Raw genomic sequence first — 24,539 nt, 5'->3', positions numbered from 1 at the left:
CTTTTTTAAATTTTATTTCATCAGAATTCCAGATTTGTTCCCCAAATGTCTAGCCTTTGACTCCACCTCACCATCTCTGGCTACTTGCCTTTTCTTTTTAATTACTTTCGGCACATTAGTCATATGAGTTGGGTGTATATTCAGCAAAGTTATCAATCATCGTATAGGTAATAACAGTATTTATCATATTTATATGATACTGTTTTTTATCATAAATATGACAGATCAGCCACATTTATATGATAAATAACAGTATTTATCAGGCAAGTGATATAATAGGCAAGTGACAACAAAAAACCCCCACAAAATTAATTATACGGACTTTTACTTTGACATATTTTGTTGAGAAACAAACACTACAATGATCAGCACAGTGGTAAGGTACTCTGAAGCATGGGAAGGCAGCTGTCTGGTTGACCAGCTCACTTACACACTGAACAATGAGGATCAATAAACTCATGGATCACTTACTCATTTTGTATATTAAATGAAGTGAATACAAGGCAGAAAAAATAGTTTCATACAAAATGGTTAATACTTTCTAGATTTCAAACAATAACCTGCTTTATTTATCTGATGCAAACGTCTACCGGTAAAAGGTACATTTTCACTTTGCATAAACTTTTCTTTGTACACAGTATCAACATGACAACAGTGATACGATGAGTGAAAAAATATTTCTTCCATCAAAAAGGTCATTTTGCCCATTTATAACACAAGCCAGCAGTCAAAGTCAGTGTGATGTTATGAGCAGAATGGCAATCAAGACCAAATTGTCACTGTCACAGAATGGCTCCTGTATGTACACTGGACTTAAATATGTCAAACTAAATTTATATAAATAGTCTTTTCATTTTAAACAAACACACCGTTTAGCTTTTACCTTACTGACACTTTTTTCCCAGTATGTCATGCCCTTCATTCTCACAACTTTATATATCACAAAGCCTCCTGAAAAAACAATGGAAATAATTAATGAAAATGGAAATAACGCATACATTTTGGTGAGTCAGGAAGACATCCCTGTTCTAAGATCAGGTGACTATTGTTCACATGTGGATCTGTTCTTTGAAAAGACTGACTTAATGGGATAGCCCACTCCCAAAAAATAAAAAATCAATTTTGGTGAGAACTGGTTCTATGGGGACCGTACAATAAATCAAAGAAGCTTTACTTTAGTCCCTAAACAGAAAATATCCCTCAAATGTCTTTAAAATCATTGCACAGGGTCAAATGCGCAATTTGCGACTGCTGCAATAAATAGGCGACCTTTTTAGTTTTTGGGCCTTTTGCAAATGTCAGTCTACAAAACACTTGAACCGTTTTGGAAAGACAATCAGAAGAAATGTGGAAGTAGAAAAAGTGAAATAACTACTTTACTTGAAACATGAAAGATCCTTACAGTACTGTTGAATTTTTATGAAATAATTCCAGCTAATGGTGTTTGTAAACTGTATTGATTTAAAACAGCCGTTTGCGTGTTTGGATCCAGTTATTACATCTGTATGACTGGTGTTTATTTGCACAGTCTGCCAATCCTTTTCTGGATTCTGATTCACTATCAGTATATGAGGGATGTGACACGTTCAAGCAATCCTGTGCAGTTTGATCTTCACACTGTCAGACTTATTTTAGCTTATGCTTAATCTACATCATGAGTCACTCCTTTACATTTTAAGCAGCCACACTGATGAGATAAGCAATTTTCATTGTGAAGCAGCCACCAGAAACACAATGAGTTGTATTTTTCAAATAAATAAAGACTTTAAATGATTACACAAAATCTCGATTTTTGGGTGACTTATTAATTTAACATTTAGTGAAACACAAAAGATTTCAATTAATGCAACAAAACCTTTTCAAAATATCCCTTCTCCATGTGTTCATTCTGCAACGTGTCCCCATTTTAATCTAATGAAAAACGCACACTGGCACAGTAAAAAACACTTGTGCTAATAAACAGTGGATTCTTTTCACGTAGCAGACTGACGGAGAGAGACTAGAATGCAGGGGGAGAGATGTCAGGATTGCGGTGATGTTCAGTGTGGCACAGGGGTCCCACGGTTGCACGATTCCCCTGAAGGCATGACAGCGGTGAAACTGCTTCTCCTCCCTGTTAGATGGCTGGTGCTGATCTGTCATTTGTGACAGTCGGCCTTAGTTTTACTGTTGCAAACGGATTCCCTCCTCTGCGGGGAGAGAGTTGGAAACAATCAGAACGCTGGTGTTTAAATTGATCATCTTCTGATCAATAACAGAACTCACCAACTCCAAATGTGTGAGTTTGTGTTAGTTGTGTTAGGACACTCACCCTAGAAAAGGAGCCTTTGCAGTTCCATTGACTAAAGAAACCTGTTGTTAAAAGAGCAGAGAGAACCCTTAAAGATCTAGTGGATTTAGAAAGTAACACACTTCATTCACATCAGCCCACACCACCAGTCACCACATCTCCCCTCCCTCCTTCCAGCTGTGAGTAAAGTCAGAGCTGCCAAACTGGTTGGATGAGATTTCTCATCAACAGTTTTCCTTCAGTGCAGTGGAGTTTTACACTTTACTCTTACTGAGTCTGGAATCTTGACAATCTAGAAAAGCCGGCTGGGGACTGAGTTTTTCTTCACACGAGAGGACAATGATAATCTTATTACCCCCACAGACCCAAGTGAGCAGAACAAAAATCAAATGAGGGTAACAATAGCATATTAATAAAATTCGGTGAATAAAGTTTGTATCAATGTTACAGTAGTTAATACATGTCAAGACAACCACCAATTTATTAGATTGTTATACAGATTTGTTTTTGATCAGATAAATACATTTGTTGAAATTACGATTTTATGATTGATTCATGTAGTATGCATAGCAAGGCATCAATTATAATATATAATGATATAACATGACATTATCAACGCATCGGTATTTGGCTTTCTTTGCATTGTTAACCAATTGTAGAAAAAAACATGCCTTACTCTGCTCTTCCATCAGAGGGCAGAAAAAATTCAGGCGTCACCAAACAGACAGAAATGTCAAAAAATATCACGCCCTGAACTTTGCCTTTCAGGAGACACCTTCTTCTAGGTTGTCCATCAAAAACTTAATACTTCATTTAAGGAAAAATACAGCACAGAAATATATCAGACAAAGTCATTATTGAGAATTTTTCTTTTTAAATCTTGGAAGGTCCTGGCATAAAGTTGTGTAGTAATTGAGTCATTATTAGTCGTGTAAAATAATGACAAATCAAACGCGAGTCAGCTTCAATGGAGAAAAAAAAAGTTGTATGCTGCCTGTGAGGCTCAGCTAACAACAACACATCCCAAAATCAACAATTCTAAAGAACACACATCCTTTTGACATTTGAAAAAATTGTCAAGTAGGAAAAGGGCTTTATTTTATGTGAACTTTAAATAAATTTATATGAAATTAAGAGAGTCAAAGCTTCGGTCTTTTCATGCACATAGAGTGCCACACTCCTTGTGGTTTATTTCATGGTAAACCCCTGAGGCAGCAGATACAGAGGACAGCGAGTACAGAATGAGCAGTGAGGAAGGTGATGATGGAGAAAGAAGTGGGCTTGGGCTTGTCTGCTGGTTTGGAACAGCTACTAGTTCATTCTTGATCAGTAGACACTGTGCAGGCACCAAATTAAATTATGTCTGTACCCTCTTGTCCTTTCTGTCTTCTACCTCTCCATTCCAGCACAAAACCAGGCTGGGAGCATTTTCCAAATGCCTTTTAAAATAATTTTGAGCCAAAACTCCCTGATGTCTTTCAAACTCCATAAGACCAGCAGAGTTCCAGAGGCTGCTGTAAAACTCCCAGACGTCACTGTGTAAAAACATCCCTTTAGATAAATATTGACTCAGACTAGTCAGAAGAATTAAGGTGTGTTTCTGTTTCTCCTGGTATAGGGGAGTGGATGCAGTGACTAGGAATCCATGAAATGTTTGATAAGAGAAGATGAGTCAGTGTGACATGAAACCATTTAACCTGCGTGATAACATTTTTTCCCGCTTAACTGTTCATTCTGGGATGGTGGACTTTAAAGCAACCAAGTTAACTCACTGTGAAACAGAACTTTTTGGGAACACCTGATGCCGTGACTCATAAAAGCCACTCAAGCATGGCAGGTGTGTATATTGCATGATCACAATTCTTCGTTCTGCCAATATAGCTGAAGGCCTGGCTAGAAGGCACATCAGCAAAACCGCAGATGAACATGAACTCTAACCTGGTTGGATTAAATCTTTTCTGTGAAGAATTCCTTTAAATTCTTGACACAAATTATTTGCTACATTTGCTATGCTTCTTCATTGTCTTTATACTATCAGTGTAAGGCGGTCCCTCATATTTTGCAATGGCATGAGAAACTAAATATTTATGCAGAAAATTGCAAATATTATCATCTTACAAATTGATGTGGCAAACCTGCTGGTCTTGCCTTTGAAGGACTTGATATCCTTCTTCATTTGGTGCCGTTATTTGGCAACCTGGTGAATATAATTCCAACTGCTGAGGGAAATACCTGATCAAACAGTCATTAGGTGTTCCATCAATCCTCTAGTTAATTGTAATGAAAAACAAAGCAATTTAACACTTTACTGTGAACTTGATAATCCCTGCATTATTAATTTTACATCAACTTAAAGACAGATAAAATGTAAAATGTACTACTTCTTGCACTTCATCTCATCTTCAGTAGGTGGATAAGCAGATCAGTAAATTGAGTGTCTCATGGGGGTGACCTAAGACTGTTTAGGGATATTAACCCCTAGTCAAATCCATAAATGAACATATTGTCTAGTGTAAGTCTAGTCCGGTTGGGACTAACCATGGTCTGTGTTGTAGGCATCGTCATCTTGGTGTTAGAGACGGGGTCGTCGCTGTAGTCTGGTGGCGGCAGCAAAACCGGCTCCTCCTCCTCCAGCTCTGGCAGACTGGCCACACTGAGGCTACGCACCGGTGTGCTAACAATGCTGCTGCTGTGTGACAGAAAAGCTCAGCTGTTGAACATCAGACGTGACATTTTCTCTCTGGTCATCTTCCCAGAATGCTGGGAGGTGTTCGTACCTGTTTGATACAACTGGATCAGTGTAAGGTCTGCAGTACGACGAGGGAAACCAGCCCCGTCTAAAGGGAGACAAAACAAATTGTTTTTATTGATTGATTATGTGCATATCTTTTGGTTGTTATCTATTTAGCAGAGCCAATGAGCATTCTTTATGAGAGCATTTATTCAATAAGAATTTGTACCACAACCAAACAGTTCATGTAGAAAACATTAACCAGGAAAAACATTAAAAGAAAAATAAACTGCTTGAGTGAACAGACGTACGCCACCATTTTTTCATTCAGTATGGGTCACTTGTTAATAAATTCCCTTTTGTAAAACCAGCTCTGATAAATAATGAAATATTTTCAGTGGCTGCACTTGAATCATCAAAGTCGATGAAAACCGAGCAGGAAAACTAACACTGACTTCTGCAAACAAGAGGAGAAGATCTCTTTTTGAGGCTTTGTCATTCAAGTATTTCTGCTGAAAGCCTTGAATCAGATGCAAACATCAGAAGGCAAGTACATGACAGACAGACTGATTTTGCTCGCTGTGCCTCCAAAGACTCTGAGTCACATTGAAGGAAAAAAAAGAAAAGAAGTCTTACCAGACCAATGCACTGAAGTTGTTGCTAAGAAACAGAAAATAACGTGACTTATCCATAGATGTCCTCTTCTTGCTGCTGACGACATTAAAACCACCTCAAATCAATAGATTACTTAATGATCCACACCACATGGAGCAGAGAAGTGTTTCGTTTAATTGCTTTTCAAAGTGAAAATATTCAACAAGCGCTCAGCGGTCCTTCCTCCTGCATTATGAGTCTTAATTTGGCTGGCGTTGAGCTGAAGGCAACTCAGAGGGTACATTTAACAATTTGTGCCTCTCTGGCTGCAGCCAAATATTTCCCACCTGGATAAGATGTACGAAGCCAACAGAAGCTATGTGTGTTTGTACTGTGGGATGACTCATAGAACAAATAAAGGGTTGTTTCACTGTTGAACTAAATATCCATATATAACAAAAACAGATGCCTTTTTAATGGGTTTTTTTTGTTTGTGTAGATGCTTTTTGTTGTTGTTACTGAGCAGAAAAAGAGACACAGCAAGCTTTTCAACTGTCGTGATGAACATACTTGACTAATGACAAAATGCTTGTATGTCATTGATGCTGCTTGCTGGAATGAAAGCTCATTTGTGTCATTGTGCCAAGAGTTGTATTGGGATTGCATCCAAATAAGCTGCGCAACAATAGGACTCCTCAGGTCTGTTTCATAGCATGTGGACAAGTAAGAATTGAAATATTTTTAACAGCATTTGGATGAAGGAATGTCAACAACATTTGGTGGTAAAAGACAAAAAAAATCAACAGTAAGTTAATTTGTGTCACAAACCTTTTGGATTTCCACATCTTTGGCTTCAAATTCAGTCATGTGAATTTAAAAATCTTTGAAAGCAGGTAATAAAAGTGTTGTTTAATCTGTTTAAAATACCTTCCTGGGTACTGAGTATTCACATGTAGGTGTTTGTGGGATTAACATCAAATGTTTGTTGTGGACTGATGAAAGAAATGTGTCTCCCAGTGCAACAGAGTGGCTCAAGGATGTATATTTAATGTTTTTTGGCTGCATCAGACGCCGGCTGCACAGAATACTTGTCAGACAGGATCACTTTGCAGTGCTTTTCTCTTCATTTGTTGACAATAAGAACAAAATCACTAGACGTAACCAGAGACGGAGGAATTAATGAAAAGACGACGCAAAGAATTATCAAAGTAAATAGTTATTCATGCTTCCAGGAAAAGTTTACATATAGAAGACAAGATAAACTGATGAACTGACATTAATGAAATAAAAATGATTACAAACATACTGATGTGTCTTCTCCAGCTCTCCATACAGCCAGCCGTCCTTCTCCTCTTGGATGAGCAGGGTGATGATGTCGCCGTCATCAAAGCTGAGGAGTGTGGGGTTGTTGCCTCCCATGTGGGGAAAGATGGTCCTGACTTTGGGCCTGCTGGTCCCGTTGAGACTGGATGACACAGACGTTGACCGGAACAGATCCTCTCTAAGGCTGCCCAGGTCTGAAGACAGCAGAGGATCACACAAACATAAATGAGAGGTGTGAAATCAATTTCTTAATCACTGAATTTTAGATTTTGGGGTTGCTGGAGATAGCTTTTTTTGTTGGGGTATGCTAAGCTAACCATTTTCATCAACACCGAGCGTATCGGCTGTGAATAGAGTTATGCTTGTGTTTCAAAGAGGGAATTTCTACCTGAGTTGTGATCTGAAGAAGACGTGACTGGGGAAATGGGCTCTGGATTGAACATGTTTGCCAGCGGACTGGTCTGTGCCTTCAGCGGTGGTGCTGGAGGAGGCACCGATGACACCACGTTGTTCTGAGGAGAGGGAGGAGAATACGATTAGCTGACACAATATTTGACAAAATACAGCTTGCAGTTCTCATGTTTCATCCCCCTGATCAGATAATGAGATCTATGCACTTTAGATAACATACTCCATCGGATCTCAATATCTTTCACAAGATAAACCACAAAGCAACAGCATAAAATACTGCAGAGATACCCCTTAGATAAGACAAGGAAACAAAGCATTTAATGACAGTCTAACCTGTAGCTTCAGCTCTTTTTTTTTTTTTTTTTAAGCACACAATGTGTTAATATTCACCCTGTCGCAGCGTTCAACCAGCGGTGACTGCTGTGGAGTGTTGGACAGTCCTTCTATCATGTTCATCACCGTGTCTGGCACCTTGGTGATGTCGCTGCACTTTTCCTGCCAGCTGGGGAGCTTCACTGCCAGCGTCTCTCTGGCCTACAAACGCCAGAGACGGAAAGAGAGCAGGTGTTAAAGCATTCAGCAACAAACGTGTCAGATGATGCAGGATTTAGCTCTCTGTCCACGCTTACTTTCTCATGGAAGTTGCTAATTTGATAGGAGAACATGCAGTGTTTGTCTGCCAGGAAACAGAAACGCCTCTTTTCTTCCATTAGGGCCTCCTTGCAGCCATCTGCGATGAATTTCTGCATATCTGTTTGGCGCGAAGAGATGGTCTCCATATACTACAGACAGCATTAGGGATAGAGGGTTAATAATTAAGACTTAAAAGACTGAAAAAGACTATTTCATTACACCATATGACAGAACAAGGGACCACAATGCGCGGTAACAATAAAATCAAAAACAAGATTTGGGCTCAGCACTTCACTGGACTTAAGAAAAGGTAGATGAATTAAAAACACACTACAACTGCTAGTAATAACATGAGGTAATAATAATAAAAATAAAATAAAAACATTGCATTTATTTAATGATGTATTTAACCAGGAAAATGGGCGACACTTTATTTAACCATTATTTAACCAGGAAAAGTTCCATGAGGTACAATATCTCTTCTACTGGCCAAGACAGATGGCAAAGAGTTCCACAACACACAAAGGCTAAGACAAGGCCACAAAATACACAGTAAACATACATACATACATACATACACATACACAGACACATATATATATAGTAAGAGAAAATGAAAGATAGACTAAATAAAATCTCCAGTAAAATAATACAAAACTCCAGTCAAACAATACAAATACATAAGAGAAGGGATCAGTGAAATATCTTTCATGAATGAAATTCAAACTTTTCCAATATTCTATCTCTTTCTTGGCCACCTTTCTCGATAATCACATTCATTACGATAAATATCCATGGGCTGAAACCATTATTTTGTGCGCAGTCTTTTCCATATATTTATGTAAATCTTGGGTACCTTTTCCTATTCCTCTATTTTTTTTATATCCTGTATTTCAATTATTTCAACACATTCCTGAATTGAACATGGGAACAGACTCTTAACAGCTCTTTCAAACTGTGGCCACAACTTAGTGTTTACTTGCTCAGAGCCGATGCAGGAAGGAGAGCTGTCATCTAAATCTCTGCATGTAATGTTAAGTTCATGTGAGTTTCCTGCTGCTTGTAGATTGAACATAGCATTCTGGGACATGGCGTACATGTGCTGAAAGACACACTTTCCCCATAGAGAGTCTGAGAACAAGTCTACCTGTCACAGCAAATGGATGACAGAATGCGATGTATCAAACTCTTCAAAATGACTTCTCAGCCCACTTCTCCACTGTATTTTTCTACACCCACTCCTCAATCTCTGCTGTTTTTCTCAGGTTGTCATTGTGAAAGCAGCATGTCTCCAAGGGCTGTCTCCAAGGGCTATGTTGAAGACCCTGCTCTAAATTCTGGTTTCATTTTCTGTACCGTCTGTCTCTCTCTCTTCAGGATCGCCTGACAGACGATGAATGATCACAACCACCCAGACTCTCGCCTAGAGGTTGTGACAGCGTTACACCTGATTATGAGAAAGTTATGTAGTTAGCCTTGTGGTTGAATCCAACCAGTGGCACTCATCAAAAAATGAAAAATGTATTCCAAAAGAGGAAGGATAATATTGTTGCATAGAAACAAAAAAGGGCTTCTTACATTTTGCAAATGTCTTTAGGAAAAGTGGAGGAAAAAATGTAAGAAAGCAAGTCAGTGGTTCTGATGCTGGCACCAAAGACTAAAGATCTTCAAAGTTCAGCTTAACAGCCTACTTTTATACCGTAATATAGACCTTTTTATTCTAATTTATTCTATTAACTGAAGCCAAGCTTGCATCCATCAAAGTAAGTCCATGAGGAATTAAAACAAGACCCAGACAGACAAACCAAACAAAGAGTGGACAATACATGGGTCATGCAGGGGGCGGCAGTGGCTCAGTGGTAAAGCGGGCGGTAGAGCGGGTCGTCCTATGATTTAAGATCGGCGGTTCGATTCCCGCTCCCGCCCCCCCAAAAATACCCGGAGGTGAGCTGACAGTGGGAGGTGTCAGCTCATCTCCGGAGCACTGCAGAGGCACCCTTGAGCAAGGTGCCGTCCCCTTTACAAATTGCTCATTTGAGGCACACCAAGAAGGAGCTGCCTGCCACTCTACCTCCCCTGCATGCCTACAGGCCCCTTTGTGTGTGTGTGTGTGATACAGGGGCCTGTACTCACAAATATATATGTATGCATGCGTTTGTAATCAGTAGCTAGAGTGTGCGTTCTTAATTTCCCTTCGGGGATCAAACCAGTATATATAAAAAAATAAAATTAAATATTTTTTTTTTTAAATGGAACACTTCGTAAAATCTGCTTAAGCAAGGCCCTGTCAACACTGACTACTAACTTCAGAGCCAAGTGTACTTCTGCTCACTCAGCCGTAGTACTTGTTTTAGTGCAGACTGTTATTTCTGTGTTCTCTTTGGATGTGACAGATAAATTTTTATGAGAATTCACTGCAACTAGTCTTTGTGCTCATAAAAAATTCCAATCCAGTTCTTTCTGGAAGGAGATAGTCTTTGCTACTGCTTGGAGACTGGAAGTTTAAGTCCTCTGTAAAATGCCACACCTTGACTGATTTGACAAAGTCTGAATGTTATTTGATTTGAAGTTGTTTTTCAAAATCTATCAACAAACAAAATGGTGCAGTACCACTGGAGCTTGTTGGGGGCAGTGTAGCCACGTTTCAAGCAAATGTTTAGGGTTTATAAAATAAGATGTGCATAGTTGCATCTTTTGGTTTATTCCAATGTCCTTTCTAAAAGAGTTCTTCAGTGTCATCAATGTCTGTTAGTAAGGAGCACTGCTCTTACGTCACACCAAAGCCCACAATGAAAGCAAACGCTGGAATTTCAAATTACTAAAATGTCTTCTTCGTGCTTAAAAACCATGTAATCCCTCTTTGCACATGTGTGTGATTAGGATGACTGCCATGTCAGTCACATGGTTCCACCCCATGGCAACTGTCACGTTCTTACGAGCATGCCAGAGCAGCATTGGTTGAAAAACCACCCAAGGTATTCGGAGATCTGTGTTTTGCAGGAAAGGACGGGAAACTTGGGCGTCAGTTTTCTCACCTCGTTCTCTTTGATCTCGTACTTAGACGAGTTCTTTCCCTGGCTTTTCCTCCTGAGCTTCTTCAGGTCCGTCTTTGAGCGCTCCAGGGACTCGTGTCTCAGTTTGTGCTCTGACTGATAGCGCTTGAAAGTAGCCTACAAGTACATTTGACAGGAGAGGTATGAGGCAGGTGAAGGGAGGAACTGATGCAGCCTTCACTCTAAACATGTTTCCTAGATGCAAATGATCAGAAATAATCTATCCATGTATATAACCCAACAACATGACATTCATTTGTACTTCCACGGGCATAGACTTGTGGATGCTTTGCACCGATTGGTCAAAGATGGTCATATAAACATACTTACGTTCATGTATTTAACATCCATTTCTGTCTTCTTTTCCAACTCCACAATAACTTCTCTGTAGAACCTCTTTAACTGTACAAAAAAATGAAAATACACACTTCAAATCCAGTGCAGCACTCTGCAAACCATCTAACATATGCCCTGCTATAAACTTAAGGTACAGTTCAGTCACATGGCTACATGGCATTGTTATGATAGGAGTGGCTTGACCTGGTGCAATGTTCATAATGGGTTTCTGATAGGATGAGATTCCACCCAGCAGGCATGGTTTATCAGCCTGTTACGGTTAAAGATTTACAGCCTTCCTCTCTGGCAGAATAATAACGATTAGTCCAGGATATGATAAACCAAGTCAGTCAGTGTTATGTTTCAGCTGTTGTTTTACATAATCTGGTGACAATTGGCTTCAACTCCCTTCACCATCAGGTATCTGGAGCATTTCTCCCTGAGGTAGCTAGAATGGAATTTACTCTGAGGCACTTTCTGTTCTTGTAAAACTTACATTTACCTTTTGGAAGCAGGGCTAAAATGAAAAGAATGAGCTCAAAAGGTCATAGAAGTCACCTGTCACAAAGACAGTTTAACAAAAGGAAAAATCTCCTCATATTTTGGGGCTAATCAGTGTGCTAATGGCTACAGAGTGCCTCTATAAATTACGACTTTTCACTCCATTAAGGTTCAACAGGTGGCCTGTCAATGCACAAAATCATTTTAATAACATAATCACTGCACAGGAAAAAAATTAATCTCCTTCAGCTCATTGTGTTCTGGTCATTATTTCTCCCATTGAGGACAACACAAAGACGAGTGGAAGGGAGCATCCTTTAGGAGCTCTGACATCTGAGGAAGGACCAGGGGTGACCAAACCATCAGTGTGTTAGAATCTCTGTCCAAAGATGACTGATTCACACTGAAGACAGACACATTTAAACCAAGTTGAAGATTGAAGACAATGAGGAGTAAGACATTGGGTTTGGCGTCAGGATGTGCCCATTTGTACAATAAATTCAGATGAAGTTTTGACATTGGTTAACATGATGATACAAACGGGCATAATTACAGGCTACTCACATTCTCTTCCAGTTCATTATGGACTGTCTTGTGGGCCTCTGCAATCTGCATCAGTACTTCACCTGGAAAACAAGGGGAACAACTTTATTCTTTGGAAATTTTAAATAAATACTTTGTTTGGAATGTATAGTCCTTTAATTTTACATCCTGACCACAGTAAGGAAGATATTAAATTCCTTCCTTGTTAAGGGAAAAAGAATGATACCAAAAGTTTTAAAAAAGGCTGAACTTCAATTCAACAAAAAACTATATTACAAATGTATTGATGCTTTCACCCCCGTTTTCATTCATTGTGCTAAGCTAGGCTATCTGACTGCTAGTGGTAGCTTCATACACATACAGATATGTGGGTACTGTCATTCATTCATTCATTTTCCAACCCGCTTAATCCGCTAACGCAGGTCGCGGGGTAGCCAGTGCCTATCCTGGCAGTCTCAGGGCGTGAGGCGGGGGACACTCCGGGCACGACGCCAGTGTACCGCGGAGCCACATACAAACAAACATACATTCACACACACACTCACTCCTATGGTCAATTTGGGACCGGCCAATTAACCTGAAGCGCATGCTTTTGGAGGTGGGAGGAAGCCGGAGAACCCGGAGAGAACCCACGCAGACACGGGGAGAGCATGCGAACTCCGCACAGAGCGGGACTCGAACCCGGGTCCGCCGTGTTGTGAGGCAGCAGCGCTAACCACTGCGCCCCGTGGGTACTGTCATTCCGATCAAATATCCTAAAGGCAGCATAGAATTAGAACCAGGATGCAGACCTGGGAGCAGCAGCAATTCGTGATCATTTGGGAAAAAGAACCAACAACAGTAATAACTTCTCCACATTTCCAGCATAACCTGCTTCTCATCAAGCACTGCATATGTCTTCAGAGTTCATATTTTACAGATAACTTATCTCCTTTCAATATTTGAACAGCTGTCAATAAGTAATCTCTATGAAGCTGTCTGGTATGGTGCAGTCAGATACAGAACAGTCTCCATTCACAAAGAGACTACAGCGTAGATAGAGCAGCATACGACACAAAACAATGGGAGGGACTCAATACTGTAAACAGAGGTGGACAATCCATAGCTAAGCCGTTTATTGCCCTACTGTACCTCTGTCACAATGAGGTGAAATCTAGACCCAAGGTTTACTAGAGGACACTTGTTCTGGTGAAACCCGTTAAAAAACAGCGTACCATATCTGGACATGTGATGGCGTGACCAGGAGGGATACGAGCACAAGCGAACAACCTTCAGTAGACGATATAAACAGCACTGGTGTCCAGTTCGTTTATTAAGTTTCAAGTGAAAATCTCCCTCGAAAGTTTGACATGTTGGCTCCACCTAAACACTTAAAGGCATTTCACCCAACATCTGACATTCCTCCCCACACGCCCCTGCACAGAGCAAACATACATAATGACCCGCTGATAGAGAGCTGCACTTGTGTGATCCAGCAGGCAGCGTCCAGCTACAACAACATTGCCCTCTGAAGGTCACCAGAACGTACTGGTAAATGTCGCCTTTGTACTTGGACAGCCAGGGGAGGTGCTGGGCTCGGGGTGTGTTTGTATAGCCCCCAACAACAGACTGTGCTGGGCTGGAAGGAGAAGGCTGAGAAATGCCAAGAAGGGAATCAAAGAGGTGGTTGTACACCGACAGGATTCACCTCCGAGGTTAACAAGGTGTGAAAGTCTGTACGAATGAGCGTACACAGGTTCAGGCGTAATTAGGCTGTAATCAGGAATCTGTCGCAAGAAAGGGTGAACACCTGTACACTTTCTCTCCATGGAAATGAGGTTTGAGAGCGGGATACAAAAAATGTTGAGTATTCTCTTCAGCTTAAGTAAGGATCAACACTGGAGGCAAAAAAACAGGCAATACATTGAATAGAGTTGAATAAATGTAAAAGAACACTAACATTATCCTCACTCTCTTACCCCCATCCCTGCCAGTTCCTGTGAGTTTGCTAGATAGTAAGTCCCAATCAAACCTAATATAATCATTTGCAAATTTAGGAGACTATGTTCATATGAATTCTAAGTAGGTTTGTTCACGTTAATAAAAGAGTTGCTCACTCATGTGATCTGATGATTCACAGCTATGAACACTTGTTCTCTCGTCCACTCCTTTATCAAACACTGGAATTCACCGCCGTGCATCGTATTTCAGATAAAATAAATTAACCATTTATTCCACACGTCTATCTTGGAAGTCAAAGCTTTAGGCCTGACTCAAAAACCAGCAATTAAAACACTTGGCATCATCGTCATAAAGTCACATCTGTCTACGTGTAATGATTTTTTAGAGCAGGAAGTGCCCTGCCCTGGCAACACCAATACCAGATATAAACAGATAATGAGACTGAGCAACGATATGACGTTGTCAAGGTAAATTCCAGCTCACTAGTTGGCACCGTCTCTCCAGCTCACCTTTATTTCACCACTGTAACTGATAATCCTTTGGCTGTTGAGCAATTAGCATCTGAGCAATTTCTGCTGCGGTCATCGCCTTACAGGAACACTGAGATGCATCACCAGGCTTGTCCACGCATGCTTAGCAGGTATGTAATGAAAAAGGCCTCCCTCCAATGTTATTCAGGAATTTAATCTCAATTTTACGCATCAGAATGAAGGTGGGGACGGACAAAAGGTGAACAACTCCCTTCCTGTTATCATAATGATGTCATTGTGAGTACAGTTGAATCCACTGACTTAAAACTCCCTCTGACATTGATTTTCATGATGACATTGTTTTCTAAATAATTCACATTTTATTAATTATCATACCACCTATAGATTGGAATATCAACATAACTTATCTCCTCGAACGAAACCAACCACATCTTATAACTCTCGTTGGCGTTACCCATTTATATAGAAACCGTCGAAATGAGCATCACAACAACAATTTTTAATATACGTAGATATGAAAATATGATCAAAATGTCAATTTTTATGAATAATAACCGTACAAAAACCTAAGCCACTGAAACTCAATTTAAAAGCTACTGTGAATGATAAATCCGAGAAAAGCTTTAGTTCAGACAAAAAAATATGATTGAATATGAACCAGACAAACTACAATGCCCGGCCAAAAAAAAGTCACACACGCTAATATTTTGTGGGACTGCCTGTAGCTTTGATTGCAGTGCACATTTGCCGCAGCATTGTTTCGACAACCTCATACAATGTCACAGCATTTATTTCTGTCCAGAATTGCAATAATTTTGTGGCAAAATGATTCCTCACGCTCCCTGGACCACTCTTTCACAATTAGAGTCCGATAAATTTTGGCATTGTTGTCCTGGAATATGAGCGTGCCATCCGGGAGAAAAAAATCCACTTATGGGATTGCCTAGTCATTCAGTACATTCAGATACTCAGCTGACTTAATAATTTGTTGAATAATATTGCTGAGCCTAGACTTGACCAACCGAAGCAACCCCTGATCATAACACGGTATATTTGCTTATTGAAACCCAAACGGTGACTTTTTTTTGGCCGGGCAGTGTATCTGCTGATGAAAATGATCACAGGCTCAGAAAAAGACTAACTAATGAAAAAACGGTTCGCAGTGTTGACATTTTAGAGATTCAAAACCACAAACGATGAAAAATACCACAGAGAATATCTATCATCGGCTTATGATACAAATGACAATCAAAAGCAAGAACTCTTTGCCCTGATCTATTATTTAGGAATTTAAACATGTACTGTCATTTTGAATAATCCTGCCAGCTTCCTGACCTGACACCACGCACAGCATATTACATCATTTATTACCAGTAAACATAAATCAGCAACCCAAGTGTCAAAAATGAATCCTTATTAAACCAGAAGGCAATAAACCCTGAAGGATGTGTGCTTGGTGTGTTCTTCACGAGAAAGTTTGAAGGTTTCATAGATAAGAAATCCCACTAAATACTGGTTTAAATATTTCACATCCTATAAACGACTTAAGATGTTGAGCAACCAAGAGGCTGAGAATCATAGGACATTTTTGTGAAGTATGACCATGTTTTACAGGCTGAAATATCTTTAGTTATTGAGCAGTGAGTCTCTGTTCTCTTTAGAGGTCCTTTGGAGGAATGTTCCAGCGTGCTGGACAGCCTTTAGTTTAATAGACGACGTCAGATGAGGCTGTTTGGGGTCGGGGATCATTAGAAAGCTGTGGAGTGTGACGAGAAGAGTCATAACTGACTGAACAATGCATGAACACCCAGGAAACAAGCTCCATATCATTTGGATTGTTTTCAATATACTCTAAAGCGGTTCGGAAGATGAATGAATGAAAAATGAATGGTTGCATGTGGTGGGCCATCACTGTAGAAAAAGACTCAAGGTATTACAAGCCCTAGTTAACATTTAAACTGCTCTATTACACAGCTCAGGTGTTATAACTGTTGCTTCCCTCGCTCACCCATGGACGACAGCTAAATTTCAGCACACGGTGCAGCCTACATGTGACGGCATCCATTTCCTCCACTGGAAGGGCATCTTATCTCATGTTTTTCTTAATTTCGAGGGCGCTGACTAGTGCACTCAACCATGTTTTGTCCAGTGGAAGTCCTTCCCAGATCTCTATGTCATGCTTTTTATACCAGACACTTCCATTTTCTCTTCACTGGAAATTTATGATGTTTCATCAGACTTTGATGCATATAAGAAGGACAATCCCTCCAAATCCACCAGTGCATATCTTTGGAGACTGACTCATCCTATTTTAGCAGGAGGACTTGGCCAGTCTGTCCATGCCCAATGGGAAGAGTCCAAATAGATAAACAAAATGAAAAAAAGCAATAACATTGAATCTTAACTACAGGTGTTAAGAATGTAGTAGTTTTCCTCTTCTTCCTGTATTTAGACTAAGGTGAGCTATGCCAACATTTCCTAGTTGGAACTTCATATTGACTGGTTTGATATGGGAGTGGTGCCATCTCATCAAATGTCATCTCTACAAAAGGTAAAACATGCCTCGAATTGAAGTTGCATGCAATCATTCTGATAATTCTGTAGTGATAACATCACATAATGACACAAATCAATATTCTTCATTGGTGGTGAAGACGAAGTAGATGAAATAGAAGAAATAAAAACATTGTTTTTAGCAGCAAGTCTATTCAGCTCAATCAGGCCCTCTGAAATCAAGTGAACTTCTTTAAAGAAGAAGGTTTTAGTTTTTTGAGGTCGTGTGGATAAGTCTGTTCCAGAACATCACAGAGGGATTAAAATGATGGAAGATATACTGAACTTCACTGACATTCGGGGGCCATTCATGATTTCATGATGCTTCCAGTGATGATGTCTGCAACTGAAAACAAATTACCCATCACGGATTGACGCTGCACCCAGCGCTGTGTGTTGTGTCTGGGGAGTAGAAGAGTCTGTGAAACAGCCCCATGCCAGATGTTTAAAATGTCACAAACGTAATAACATCATAACATCAACCTCTCTAAAGGCAAAACCTGTTACAGCAGCTATCGGCAGGAAACACTCCATTCTCAATCCCTGTTCTCCAAGGAGAAAACAAAATTGCTGTGGCTGACATTACCATTATTCTCATGCTGACTGTACGTCAATATTTCAAAACACAATTTTGACTGCGGCGGCAAAAACAGCTCAAAGAAAAGGTGGAAGGGAGGCGACCGAGCTATTCTTTCTCCTGTAACATTTTCAGTCCCTCATTACCTGATGGCTTTCAGTGGACGGGCAACTCCCTGTGGAGTCAAGACATGTGCCAATGCTTGGCACAACGTTCTTATAGTACGCCCACTAAGAACTCTGAAGTATGGCATATCGACTCACAGCGGTGCATTACAGATTTAAATCACGTAAAAGGATTCCATTTAAAAGATGGGAAGTATTTTCACATGTGAAGGTCGCCTTATCTGTTTCAGGGGTCACGGTGCCCTCAAAAACCTGAAGTCAGTAAATATACTTCTCTCACTGGGCATAAGGGGGCCGGTGAATCAGTGAAGGAACGACTCAAAAAGCAGGAAATGATAAAATATGTCTCTTGGTTAAGTGACTTGTTTGTTTTATGTTTTCATTTTGTGAAAATAGAAAGACAACATCAGTTTACAGGACTACCTTTCCTAGAGAATGAGTTGGTTAGTTATTGGACACAGTTGTCTATAGATAAACTTCACTTCAAATCACTTTTTGATGATACCAGGCATAAAGCAATTATGTTTCAAGGTTGGGATCATCATATAAATCATTTAAACCCTTGAGAAAATCTCCTACCATTTTTCTGAATTTCAAAGTGCCAACTGTAATTCAAGACTTTTGTCACAGTAAAATATAGTCATAAAATATATGTCAAACGAATAGAAGTTTTTATTCATTTTACCTGTATATCATGTAACGTGAGCTGGTCCAGTGGATATGTTTACAGATTTCCACACAGATGACAGTGACAGTTTTCATAACTCTTGCTTTTCATTTGTTTGACTTTCTTGGGGGTTTTAATTCAATTTTTTTACAGTCTTACAGATGTGTATTTAAAAACATTGACATGTTATAATCGACCATCTTTAGATGAGGAAGAACAACTGTTAACTTCAGTGACGTGGTTCTGAATTGGTTACCTTTCTTTCTGCTACATCATCTTATGCTACTGTATTTTGTAGGTTCCCCCAAGGGTCGACTCGGGGTCGTTTGTGTTTCTTGTGTCTATAAGCTTCCTCTAGGGCAAATTCATTGATGGCCTTAGAGAAACCCGCAAAGTAGGAGTTATTAGTGATTCTGAAGCTAAAGTAATGAATGTAGTCCAGCCTTGTGATGGTGAGACAGCCAACCAAGATCATTTTCTTCTATTTAGAGAGGTTCATCAATGCTGTCATATTTTCAAGCTAGACTACATTAATGCACTTCATATAACCACTGAAAACACTGCTTACAGGATTTTAACATGCATTAAAAAGCGACTACATTACAACAACCCTGCTGTCCTTCATTGGCTGCCTGTGAGTTTTAGAAACGATTTTACTGCTTCTTGTTAAAGCCCTGAATGGCTGCTTCGTGCTTATATCTACGATCTGGTAAGTCCCCGTGAGCCTGCCGGCTGTTTGACATCCTCTGGCAGGGCCCTCTTAATGGTTCCTAATTCTGGACTTGTCAGTTAAGGACCTTTTCTGTCCCAAGTCCCTAAATGTAGCACTCCTGTTTGGAAATCCTAGAAACTCAGGATCTATTCATTTATCGATTTTTTTTTAAATCTGTCTATATATTTAAAGCTATAGCTCTTCTTTAATCAAGTTTTGTTATGTGAAGGAATTTGTAAATTTTTATTCCGTCAGGTTCAATATAAATACAGTGATTATAACTCATCATAATCATCACGTTAAAAGTTAAATATGACTGCTGTAAGGTGTATTTTGGAAATTCTGAGACATCTTTAGCAAGTGGTTGTGAAGAGGAGCTCATTAATGAACTTAGATGAAGTAGGATGGAATCTAAGTGTTAGAAAGAGGTTGGCTTTTATCAGAAATTCTGCAAGGATCCGACATATAGTTCTGATGCAGTCCGAAGCTGTTATTTTAGGTTAAAAAAATCCTCCAAAAACTTTCAAAACACGTTCTCCTCACCGACAAACTGCAGTCTCAGAAAACAAACTAGTGTGGCATGAAGAAAAAGCCTCAGGTAATTTACTGCAAATACCTGCGAAGCACTGTGACGCAAGCGCTTTTTATTTCACACCATTCACTGACAGGGAACAAACCCAACCTTTCCCCAGTCGGAGAGACTTATGAAAGCACCTGTGTGTTCAGCATGTCATTTGTGACAGCGTTTCAGCTTAAAGAAAATTCAGCTGGTTTTATGACTGTTGTACCTAAATCAAGCATCGGAGATGAGTGATTCAAGGTTCACTTGGAGCAGTGGCAGGCTGGTCGATGCGGAACAGGGAAATGGGAGAATCCTCTTTCGAGTGTTGTGACACGAACAAATGGAGTTTGAGTTGGCTTCCACAAACGGATAGGAAACACGGGCTTTTGGGGAGGTAGATGGAGGAAAGGGAAGGGACGAGCAACGAGGGGGAACGATGATGGGAAGACGGTGTCCTCTATGTGTTTGTTCAGTGTGTTTGCTGCTCTGCTCCAGGCAATGTGTGAGAGATTTCACACAGTCTCGTCGGGCATCTATTCCCAGAAAGTCAACGAAAACTTCTTGTGTCTTTTTACCAGAAGCCACTTTAACAGTGTGATGGATTCTTTATACAGACATATTTATTCAAGTTTGTCTCTTTTAAATCTACCAGAGATGACATTTCTCGTCTCTCTCTCTCTCTCTCTCTCTGCAGACATTTTTGCCCACAGGAAAAACTGTGAAATACTCACCTCTAATGTATTTTTTTGTCATGAACCAGAAGGGCTTCACTGTGAAAGCAGCGTTAAGGCTTTAAACGTTTCACATCGTTTCTGGTATGTGAAAATGTCACCAACCGACTCTGCAACATCAACACGTGATTCAACGTGCATTACCGGCATTGTTATCTGGCAGGTGCAGCCTGACAAACTTGATCAACGCTGCATCACATCGGAGCGTGGAAATCATTGCCAATCTCTATCAGTCTCACTGCGATCATTGAGACTGATATCTCAATTTCAAAATTAAGATTTCCGCTTGCAGAGAGGAGGGTCCCTAATTTCTGATGGAACTTCGTAGCTGGAGTAATTTTCAAAACTTCCTGATGCTCCATGATTCCAGAATGGCCAAGAAAAACTGTCTGACTTCAAGCGAGAGGTGACATGCGTGACTGGATTTTTTTCTTTAGTATGATGTAATGTCTTCTTCATTCATTTGCAGACAGTGACGTCTCTTAAGTTCAGCTAGGCTGCCTTGTTTTTTTCATGTCTTTCACACAGCAACAGTTCTGGGAGATCTCTTCACCCAGCCCGGTGCCATCAACTTTTTATTTGACTATTAAATGATGCAAATACGATCGCAGAAAAAGAGAAATTTCAAGGACACGAGTACCAATGGAAGGTTAGGACACAGTTTCAGACTGATACTATATGTTGCATGATGACACGGATAGCGACATTCACCACAGTCGTAACTTTCCAAGTGAGGGCTAAATGATAGAGCACTGTCATTCCAGTTTTACTGCTCTACTCTCATTCCCTGTGTCGAACATCATCCTAGAATTAGGACCCCTGGACAATGTGGGTCAGCGCAAAATTTCTGCAATGCTTGAATAATTGGAGATGAGTCACCGGACTGATGGAAAATAACCAGAATGGATGGAAATGAACCTGCGCAAGCTGAGAACAGCCTTAGAGAACAGGCAGAGAAGAGAAAGGACCAGGGGGAAGACAGTGGTAGATTTCTACTGACCAACAAGGATTCCAGAAAGGTCTTTTCCAGATGTTAAGATGCCAAATTAAGCTAAGCTAAGCTGCTAGCTTCGTATCAGCCAAACCAGCTTGAAAGAATATTCTCATGAAAGTGTCAGCAGGACTGTGAAACAATAAATTAACCTAAATTATGCGGACTGCCTTCAAATTTCACCGGCTGCAGGGAGGTGTGTGGATCTTCATAAAACTCACCGAGTTCTCTAGAGACTGGAGACACCATAGCATTCTCTCCAACCTTAGAAACAGCATCAAAATAGGCCTTTCCTGCAAGGGTCATGGCTGCAAGGGAGACAGACACACATCAACATATGACTGGTTAAGTAAGTGGAAAATCTTCTAGCCTAACTACTCAAAAAGTGAGGTTAAATTTGATAAAAATAAAGGCCAAATTAAAGGTTATACTATCTCATAGCTTCTTAGATGTCCTATATGTCTCATAAGTGGATGAAAGGTGTTTTTACCTGTGACTGATTTCTCATAGTTCTTCCCAAGGTTGACCAAGTTCCTCAGTCCTGGGTTGAACTGATCCATCACAATCTGGAAGAAACAAACAAAGGTAGTGGGGAAAATCAGCAAGAGAAGCCCACCTTCATGATTAATGACTCACATTTTTAAATTACTTGGCACTTACGTTCAATTTATCTCACTTAAAACACTTGCTGAGGAAAACAAAGCTATGAGGCTATTTTTATGGGATTGGGTGGAGTAGAGTAAGACATGAAAACAAGTCCATGTGCCTGTGCTCTATAAATACGACGTGAAAACAATGGGACTTGCAATCTTTAACTTGACCCCTCACGTGTGCTTTATGACTCCCCCAAAAGAGCAAAGTCCCACACAAATTTGCAGACATTTGTGGCATGAACCTCATTTCTCCACCCCCAACTTTGTGTCTCTGGAAATATTTCAACAATCAAGCGCTGTTCACCTCCCCTGTTTCTGCTCCCCTGGCACTCCCTACACTGAACAATGGAGGGGCAGGTATGACGATTCATGAAGAAAGGAACAGAGCAGGAGAGAAAAAAAAGAGGGCAACAGGCTCCTTGTTTTCATTTATCGTTTTATTTCTCTTCTCTTCTTCCCATCTGAAACTGCTGCAGACTGTAAACTACAGGTAGGACTTTGTCTCACGCATACAACTTCTATTCCTTAATGCATTGAATCTTTTTCTTTTATTAAAAAAAAAAAAAAGAGTACTAACTCCAAATCGTACTGAACATGGACACCAAAACTTTTTCATAGTTGAAAGATACTGGTCACCACTGAAGCAGAAATGCAGGCCCACGTTCACACCTCTTTATCACGACTGACAGGCAATAAAGTAAACTTGATTAGATCAACCCGGCACGACTGCAGAATCAACCCCTCTGAGTAGATTACGATCATGTCACTTGACAAGATATAGTCTGTTGATTGACGAGATAAACTCCATTCTCCTCACCGGTAAGGTAAACATCAGGCTTTTACAGCTGAGGTTTGGTTTAAATGCCCCCTTATGAATAGAATAAAACTAAACTGTAAAGTGTGTGACTAAGTCTAAGTGAGTGACAAGCTATTTTATCAGCTTTTCTTTTTTTTTCTTACATTTATTTAGCGTTTTTATTGTTCTATTTTTTTAAAGTTTGCCTAAAAAAAAAATTGTTTTGAAAGTTTAAATCCCTGTTCGTAAAAAAATAAATAAACAAATAAATAAAATCTTGAATCCAGTCTGTTAATTTTGGTCGTGGACTCACCTTGTACGTGTTTTCAGTAAGCTTGCTCACTTCCTCCGGAGCCTGAGACATGACGACAGGTTGTTGCTCCAGCCCCGAAGTCCAAAAAAAAAAAAAAATCAGCAACAAATACAAAAAAAAAAAAATCAGTGTTGTATATCCACGCGTTCGCTCGCTCCGAGTGATTAAATCCCACGCACGACCTGGGTCCCTGTTTGCACCCACACCACCAACACGCAGCTCCGACTACCTCTCCAGTCCACGGCGGACACACCGACTGACCCACACGCAGAGAATTCCCCGAGAGTTTAGAGGCTGACGGAGTGGGCGGGGGGAGCGCGAGGCAGGGCGCGTGACGTCACGCGATGTTTTAAAATTAATCAATTAATTTATTTATTATTTTATAAATTGTAAAAATGTAAATCTGTATGATATCTGTGTGTCTAGCTGTGTTACTTCCGAAATGCAGATTTCAACGCTCTTTTTGACGATGTGACATATTTTGACTTTTGATACGAATGCTCTGACTGATCAGTAGGCGGCGCTAAATTTCACTGTAGAAGTCTGTGGCGATGGAAGTTCATTCATTCATATACTGTAACGCACATACTGTATTCAATTTATTCAGTCTATTTTATTTTATATATGTTCCTTTATTATTTACGGTGTATTAAGATAGTAATTATTATATATGTATATTCATATCATCATTTGAAGCTGAAGCAGCACTACGACATTGTGGAAATATTCGACTAATTATTATTCAGATTATAGTGCATTTTTAATTGTGATGTCTTGTAAATATGTAGCTTTTTGACTTGGAACCAGTCTTTTTCTGTTTGCATATGACTAATTGTGTTAAGATGATTGTTCAAGAATATTGTAAAACACCATATTAACTCATAATGTGTCATATACGTCAGATGAAGGAGCATAACATTACATTTTTACTTACAGCACTCATTTAAATGCTTTCTGTTTTCATATTATGTCATACGTTATATTTATTTCATTTATTCATTGATATTATTAT

The 24,539-nt window shown here is 39.8% G+C and overlaps 1 protein-coding gene across 2 annotated transcripts; it reads right to left on the bottom strand.

The window, feature by feature from the left end:
* Window positions 1-308: 308 nt before the first annotated feature.
* Window positions 309-23,802, bottom strand: baiap2l1a (BAR/IMD domain containing adaptor protein 2 like 1a). Of its 2 annotated transcripts, none has more exons than XM_068306050.1 (14): window positions 23,528-23,802; window positions 22,256-22,331; window positions 21,987-22,073; window positions 12,437-12,498; window positions 11,366-11,437; window positions 11,018-11,152; window positions 7,979-8,131; window positions 7,740-7,883; window positions 7,327-7,450; window positions 6,922-7,132; window positions 5,068-5,127; window positions 4,829-4,979; window positions 2,312-2,352; window positions 309-2,189 (listed from the first exon to the last, which is right to left on the bottom strand). In XM_068306050.1, the coding sequence occupies exons 1-14, from the start codon at window positions 23,576-23,578 to the stop codon at window positions 2,117-2,119; spliced, it is 1,440 nt and encodes a 479-aa protein (XP_068162151.1). In that variant the 5' UTR covers window positions 23,579-23,802; the 3' UTR covers window positions 309-2,116. The 2 variants fall into 2 exon arrangements, with proteins under 2 accessions (XP_068162151.1, XP_068162152.1); XM_068306051.1 differs by having other exon boundaries at window positions 4,829-4,976.
* Between the last annotated feature and the right edge of the window lie 737 nt (window positions 23,803-24,539).

Source organism: Antennarius striatus, chromosome 21 (assembly GCF_040054535.1).
Source record: "Antennarius striatus isolate MH-2024 chromosome 21, ASM4005453v1, whole genome shotgun sequence".
NCBI classification, from domain to species: domain Eukaryota; kingdom Metazoa; phylum Chordata; class Actinopteri; order Lophiiformes; family Antennariidae; genus Antennarius; species Antennarius striatus.
Note: the sequence above shows the minus strand (reverse complement) of the source record. Positions and strands in the feature narration are given on the sequence as shown.

What these genes read in the sequence shown, in the direction of transcription:
- baiap2l1a (XM_068306050.1), bottom strand. Translation starts at nt 23,578, where the DNA reads ATGTCTCAGGCTCCGGAGGAAGTGAGCAAGCTTACTGAAAACACGTAC. An exon ending in TTACTGAAAACACGTACAAG is followed by an intron (nt 22,332 to 23,527) that starts GTGAGTCCACGA and finishes TGTTTCTTCCAG; the next exon opens with ATTGTGATGGATCAGTTCAA. An exon ending in TTCTTCAGATCACAACTCAG is followed by an intron (nt 7,133 to 7,326) that starts GTAGAAATTCCC and finishes TGCTGTCTTCAG; the next exon opens with ACCTGGGCAGCCTTAGAGAG.